This window comes from Calidris pugnax, unplaced genomic scaffold (assembly GCF_001431845.1).
Source record: "Calidris pugnax isolate Ruff unplaced genomic scaffold, ASM143184v1 scaffold1089, whole genome shotgun sequence".
Taxonomy (NCBI): domain Eukaryota; kingdom Metazoa; phylum Chordata; class Aves; order Charadriiformes; family Scolopacidae; genus Calidris; species Calidris pugnax.
This window is the reverse complement of record NW_015091696.1, coordinates 1-7,239: the sequence shown is the minus strand read 5'-3', so window position 1 is coordinate 7,239 and position 7,239 is coordinate 1. Positions and strand designations below refer to the sequence as shown.

Below are 7,239 nucleotides of genomic sequence, written 5' to 3'. Positions count from 1 at the left end.
CCCCCCGACCCCCCAGCTTGCAGAGGGGAAGCGGGAGCAGCGGGGTCCTCCCTCCGTCCCTCGCCCCGTCTGTCTCCCCGTCCGCCTCTCCCTCCACCCCGGCTCCTTCCCCGCAGGCAGAGCCGCGACCCCCGAGTGGGTGTGCGAAGGGTGCCAGCGAGTCATTTCGGACCGGGTCCTGCTGCGCCTCAACGACAGCCCGTGGCACAAGCAGTGTGTCCAGTGCGTGTCCTGCAAGGAGCCCCTGCGGACCACCTGCTTCTATCGCGATAGGAAGCTCTATTGCAAGCTGGACTACGAGAAGTAAGTATGCCCCGCTCAGCCCCCCTCCCCTCGCTCCGCTCCCACCGCCTGCAAAGCCCCAGCCCCCTGCCCAAAACGTGGGGGGCTGTTTTGGGGTCCCCCTGCAGCTCCCTGCTTCGTCCCGAGAGGTGTCAGCCTCACCCCCCAGCTTGCAGAGGGGAAGCGGGAGCAGCGGGGTCCTCCCTCCGTCCCTCGCCCCGTCTGTCTCCCCGTCCGCCTCTCCCTCCACCCCGGCTCCTTCCCCGCAGGCAGAGCCGCGACCCCCGAGTGGGTGTGCGAAGGGTGCCAGCGAGTCATTTCGGACCGGGTCCTGCTGTGCCTCAACGACAGCCCGTGGCACAAGCAGTGTGTCCAGTGCGTGTCCTGCAAGGAGCCCCTGCGGACCACCTGCTTCTATCGCGATAGGAAGCTCTATTGCAAGCTGGACTACGAGAAGTAAGTGTGCCCCGCTCAGCCCCCCTCCCCTCGCTCCGCTCCCACCGCCTGCCAAGCCCCAGCCCCCTGCCCAAAACGTGGGGGGCTGTTTTTGGGGTCCCCCTGCAGCTCCCCGCTTCGTCCCGAGAGGTGTCAGCCTCACGGTGCTGCGTGGCCAGTTGTGCTTCTCCCCCGCAGCCTCCTCGCCTCCCCGGGTCTCTCTTTTTTTCCAGGTGTTTCCTTGTGCTTGCTTTGTGCCTTGGAAATTTAGGAGCCTGTGAGACCCCCCGGGAAGGCCGGGGCTGTGGAGGGATGGGGCAAAGCGTTTTCCCATCTCCTCTGGCTTTATTTTCCTACTGAGCGTCTGCAGGAGGAACGTTACATCCTCCCTGACACGGTCCTGGATGGGGCTATTTTCCTAATATCCTCATGGGCAGGGGGATGCTATTGCTCCCCCGTGGGCAGGGGGGGAAACTGAGGCACTCGGCGGGGACCAGGGAAGGCCCCGCTGAATTTGGAGTGTTTGCTCTCGCAGACTGGAGGCTTTGCCCAGGGCTGGGGCTGTGATGGAGCAGGAAATTGGATGTAGGAGGTTAAAGCTTCCAGCCTCAACACTTCCCCTTTGGCAAGTGTGGGGCTGGGGGGGGAGAAAGAAAGATGATGAGAAAATTATTTTTTTTTATTTTTTTTTTTTTTTTTAAATGAGGTTTGGGTCTGGATTCATGATTCCCCAATTCTGGTGAACCCTGTGGTGCGCAGCCGAGGAGGGGTTCTCAATACATCCCATGTCCCCGATATTTTTCTTCCCAAGATGTTCTTTGTCCCTTTATGCTCCATTTTGTCTCTGGCTTGTGCCCTCTGCAAACAGGGGGTGCAGACACTGGCACTGACACGGGAACGGGGGGCTGGGCTGGAGGACTGTGCTTCTGCCTGTGATTTAATAAAGCGTCTCCTCTGTAATAGGAGTAAAGAACAGCTTTAAAGCAGGGAGGAAATATTTGGATTTTATTAGGGTGAGATACTGGGGTTGACCCAAAATAATATTATTTTTTTCCATGAATGTGTTTTCATGAGAAATTTGAATTTCTGTATATTTGTAAAAGATTCCAGAAGGTAGAGGAAGGGGGGCAGAATGGTTGCTCCCTGACATGGCAAACACTGAGCAGATGTGTGTGAAAGCCTCCGGCCACAGGATGCTGGCCCGTAACTTTGATTTTGTTCCTCAACACTTTGAACCTGAAAGGAATCCTTCCCAGGCAGAAGGAAGCCACCTGGTCCCTGGTTGTCTTCTCCTGGTGCTATTGGTCCTCAGGGGCAATGGATGCACCTGGATCGTCTCGCGGGTTTCTGTGAAACCGGCTGCATCTCATTGCAGCTCTTTTGGAGGTTTGGTTTGGGTTTGGTTTGGTGGGTTTTGTTGTTGTTTTGGGAGGTTTTTTGTTTGTTTTTTTGTTTGTTTTTTTTTTTAAGATCATCAAACCTCGGTTGCCCAGGAGAGGAGTTCTGTAATCCCTGGCTTCCCACCCCAAATATTTAGGGACAGCCAGATCCCCAAGCTTTTGGGAAAGGCACGGGGCAGGCGGAGCGGTGCCGTGCCAGGGCTGTGCTGGCAGCAGGGGCACAGCGTCGGGCTGGGGGCACCAGTCTCTCTTTATCTGGGGGGCTTTGGATCTTCTTGCTTATCTGTTTTGTTGGGAGCTCACTAATGGAAGACCAAATTTTTCATTTTATCATGGGTGACGTAAGGTGCTCCGTGTTTTGTATGCCAGCTCTCTGGAAATGGTGTTTTCTCCCACCAAGGTTGGATTTTTCGGGAGGGTGCCGTGTGCGTTTCTCAATGCAGGGCTGAAATCATGTTGTGTTCATTGCAAACTATTTATTTTCTCACATTGCACTGTGTGCCTGCGTGCACCTACCTGCTTTCAGCAGAGGCTGAGCATTTCCCACACCCACAGAGAGGATCCTGGGGTTGGATTCAGGTCTCCTGCAGTCGGTGCCTGGTTTGACTATGATGTCCCCAGTGCTGTGCCATCTGCTGGGTGCAGCCACCGTGCCACCAGGTGTCCCGACGGGGTCTCCTCTTGCTCCCCCAGGCTCTTTGCGGGGAAGTGTGCCGGATGCCTGGAGGCCATCGCGCCCAGCGAGCTGGTGATGCGCGCCCAGGAGAGCGTCTACCACCTGCGCTGCTTCTGCTGCCGCGTCTGCCAGCGGCGCCTGCAGAAGGGAGACGAGTTCGTGCTGAAGGAGGGGCAGCTCCTCTGTAAGGGCGACTACGAGAAGGAGCGGGAGCTGCTGAGCTTGGTGAGCCCGGCTCTGTCGCATTCTGGTAAGGGGCCACCCACACCCGGTGTCTCCCAGGCTGGTCCCTGCCAGCTCCAAGGTGGAGTCTGGAGGCAAGGTTTGGGCTCGCGGCCCTGAACCTCTGCCCCATGGGCCAAAGGGAAAAGGTCTATAAACACCGTTGCATCCTCCAGCCAGAGTCTCTCCCGCCTTGGCAGCGAGGGTGTGAGCGGGGACCTTGGCAGCAGAGAGGCTGCAGGGCTGGAGGATGCTCTGGGGACCATCCCGTCTCATTAGGCTCATTGCTCTAAGGGTTTCTGCTCCTGGGCTGTGCAGGGCACCAGCACCCCATCCCTGGGGGTGTACAGCTCCCCAGGTGCTGCCCGAAGGTGACATCTCCCATCTCTTGCCCCAGGAAAACAAAGGGGCTGCCCTGGGTATAAATACACTGTAAATGAGAGTTTTCTTCCTAAAAAAACCAATAAATCACGGTCCCAAGCATCCTCCAGACTACCTTGGGCTAAACTTCTGTGTTCCTCCCGTGTGCCTCACTGTCCCTGCCTGGGACTCTGGACAGGCTGAGTGCAAGAAGTGAGCTGCTTCTGCTGCAGCCCCCCTTTTGAATAGAGAGGGGAAACTGAGGCACGGAACTAAAACAGGAGCTGGGGGCAGGGAGCCTGCAAATCTCGTGTCCCCAGGGGCTGCCCAGGCAGTCGATGGCCAGAGCCAGACTGCAGAGCAGGCGTGGGGACGCTGCGGGGATGCTGCTGAGGCAAGGAGGGCTGCAGGAGAGGTGGCCCCGTGGCTGGAGATGTGCCCTGCTGGAGCATCCAGCTCCAGCCAGGGGGTCACTGCTGGGTTAGGTTGCCCCGAGCATCAGATCAACATTAAAATATGTATCATCTGCAGTCAATGCAAATTGAATCTGAATGTTTACTAGGAAGACAAATTTAGTAAGAAAACCCAGCAATGAGGGGCGGGTCGTAGTGGTGGTGAAAATGATCTGTTAGCAGAAATCCTTGCATTAATGCATCTGAATTTAAAAAAAAAAAAAAGGGAAAAAACCCCAGCATTATGAGCCTGTTTAGGAGGGTGTCGCTAAGGTGCCAAGTGGGGCAGGTCACAGCCATGGCAAAGCCTGGCACTCACCAGCAGGCACAGGTGATGCTGCCGCTGGGGGAAGGTGCGTGGAGGGACAGGGATGACGTTGGTGGGGATGGAATCAAAATCGCTCAAAACCCATGTTTCTCTTCAATATCGTGCTCCTCAGCACCTAGAGCCCAGCTGCTTTGCGGCTGGCTCTGTCCTAGCACTGCAGCCCAGCTCGCTCGGAAGAGAAAAGCCTCACCCTGAACAGCGGGGATGATATTTTAAAATACAGAGTGAGGCCGTGGGAGGAGGCGGACGAAGGGAGCCAGTGAGTGATGGTCCAATGCTGGAGGAGCTGGAGGGGCAGGAAAGCAGCAGGATCCGGCACACTGACACTAGCTCTGGTCTTAGCCCTGGGAAAATCCTTAATTGATTGAAGAATTATTATTCTTTCCTTATGGGATATACAAACTCTTTCAGTTCAAATAGGAACCAATGAGGAGATATCATGCAGGAAAAAAAAAAAAGTGAATTGGCCTCTGGTCCCACAATGTTTTGGGTTTATTCCTAGTGGGGGAAAAGGGCAGTTTGGGAAAGGTTGGGAAGCTTTTTCTCCCCAGCGACTCATTGGCTCATGGTCCAGCCCCTTTGCCAGGGGCTCTGGCCAAACCGAGAGCTTCAATTAGTAAAAACCTCGATGGGAAATACTTATTTGGGTGGAAACTCCAGCTGAGACCCAAGGGACGTGAAGGGCCAGTGTGGGATCAAAAGGGCACCACAACCCCTAGGCTGGTCAGAAACCCAACCCCTGGCACAATATCCATCGCCCCGGCCCCTTCCCAGGTGACGTCAGGGGCAGCCCCAGACACTCATTCATTTCTCCTCCCTCCTTGGTGGGGAAAGGCTTGAAAGGGAGAGTTAATTGAAAGTAATACCTTGCCAAATCCGGCTTCGCTTTTCCTTCTTTCCCTTTGACTCTGGGAGGGATTTGGGGAGCAGGTGTTGAGGGGGAGGGTTTGGGAAGGAGGGAGGTGCTGCTGGGAGTGTGGTTTTCCCCCTTCGTGTTGGTTTTGAGCATCTTTTACTCAATAGAGTCCATGAGCCTCTGGCTCTCCCCCTGCTGGGCTCTGTCCCTCTGGGACGAGGGGGATTTGGGGTGCTCACCTCGTGTGAAGGTGCAGAGGGGTTCAGGAACTGAAATGTCTCCATCAGTTGACATACCTCCCTCCAGTATTTGTAAAAAATCTGTACCCTTCAGTCAAAATTAAACTCCTTCAGGTTCCAGGAGAGCAGGCAGCTCAGCCAAGCTGAGCCCCTGCTTGTGCTGGCGCTGAGGAGGAGACGGAGGCATCCGCTGCTCAGCTCCATCAGCCTCAGAGACTCCGTGCCTCGGGGGTCTCCAGCACTGGAGCTGGAGAACTTCTGCATGACTATGTCTCTCCCATTGGGACGTGCAAGAAACCAGCAGTTTGTCTTTCCCGTTGCCATCGCTGCTGGTGGCGTGCCGTGGAGGTGCTGTGGGTGAGCAGCAGAAGCAGCGCACCAGCTCCCGGAGGCCAGCACCCAGCTACAGGCTGTTTTGGGGACCACCAAGGTGGACATCTCTCTGTGTCCCAGCCCTCACCACAGGGAAGGTCTCCACAGTGGCTGGTGAGCCCAGGAGAGAGCCCAGCAGTACGGGGGAGGAGGTAACTGGTACCCAAGAGCATCCTTGCCCCTCTGCAGGAACCATTGCCTCCACTCGCCCTGCTCTGCTCCCAGACTGGGGAGGAAAAAGCTCTAGAGAAGCAAGTGAATTTTAAACACTTTGTTCCTGCCTTGGCTGTGCCCTGGCAGGAGATCCCTGTGGAGCAGGCAGGGATTTGGGGCTGATAGAGGGAAAATCAGGTGTCCCAGAGTTTCATATTGCAGCCGCTCAGACTGTTGGGGAAAAGAAGAACCAGAAAGCACATCTGTTGGCTGAGCGACCCCAAACCATAGAGAGTTATAGAGCTGTCACAGCAGCTCTCCCCCTGTCTGAGCTGCCATGGGTCAGCCAGCCCCAAACCTCAGCTCCTCCAACACCTTCACACCACCACCCACCAACACCACTTTGTTTTAAGTCTCCCAGATCATTTAGGACATTTTGGAAAATGATGTATGTGGTCCATTGTCTGTGAAGAACCTGCTGGGTTTTTTTTCCCCTCCCTTAGGCAAAAGTCGTGATGAGGACAGCGTCTGCAAACGGGGCCGAGTGTCGGGGAAGGGTGCTGAGGACAGGAAGGATCACAAACGGCCCAAGAGACCCCGGACAATCATAACTGCGCAGCAGCGGAGGGCACTCGAGGCATCGTTTGAGGTCTCCTCCAAGTCAAGCAGGAAGGTATGGGGAGAAGAGCTTGTTCTCAGCCGCCTCCAGCCCCCCAGGGGTATCCTGGATTCTGGGCAAGTCCTTGCCCCGGCTGCTCTGTATCCTCCTAAAGTGCCCCCAAAAAGCTAAGGGGGCTGAGACACCTCTGTCATTCCTCTCTCCGAGGTGCGGGAGATGCTGGCAGCTGAGACGGGGCTGAGCGTCCGTGTGGTGCAGGTCTGGTTCCAGAACCAGCGAGCAAAGGTGGGTGCCTGGGGGCAGCCGACCCCCAGCAGCCGCTGCCAGAGCTCTCCTCCCTCCTCGCTCTGCCCAGGGGATGATTTCACCCCATTTTTTTTCCCCTTTCCCAGATGAGGGAGCTCACCAGGAGGCAACAGCAGCAGCAGCAGGATCCGCAAAATACCCAGCACCTGAGCTCAGGTACCCCCCTCACCCCCAGCCCTCCCCGCACTCGGGGTCTGCCCATTTTCCAGCCCTCTCCAGGCTTCCCAAGGGAGCCAAAAGCAGCAGCCCGGCTGCACTGACAGCTTGCTCTTGTCTTCCAGCCCAGACAAATGGTGGTGGCAGCGCGGGGCCGGAGGGGATGCTGAACCCCTACGCTGCTCTGCCCCCACCCCAGCAGCTGCTGGGCATGGAGCAAAGTGTCTACGGCTCCGACCCCTTCCGGCAAGGGCTCCCCCCGCCGCAGATGCCCGGAGACCACGTGCACCCCTACACTAAGGCTCCAGGGTTTGCCTCCTGCCTCCCATCCACCCAAGAGATGCTGGGCCATGACGGGGGGGGGCTGTGTGGTGGGGGTATGC

General features: G+C 56.7%; 1 protein-coding gene across 1 annotated transcript in view; it reads left to right on the top strand.

Moving 5' to 3' along the window:
• Nucleotides 1–7,165, top strand: part of LOC106900026 (LIM homeobox transcription factor 1-alpha-like) — a gene marked incomplete at its 3' end in the record, with an annotated part of 12,559 nt that extends 5,394 nt beyond the window's left edge. Inside the window, exons 5-10 of the mRNA XM_014961984.1 lie at nt 117–303; nt 2,811–3,043; nt 6,279–6,448; nt 6,602–6,679; nt 6,787–6,856; nt 6,982–7,165. Coding sequence (XP_014817470.1) covers nt 117–303; nt 2,811–3,043; nt 6,279–6,448; nt 6,602–6,679; nt 6,787–6,856; nt 6,982–7,165 — 922 coding nt within the window. The remainder of the gene's footprint in view (nt 1–116; nt 304–2,810; nt 3,044–6,278; nt 6,449–6,601; nt 6,680–6,786; nt 6,857–6,981) is intronic.
• Between the last annotated feature and the right edge of the window lie 74 nt (nt 7,166–7,239).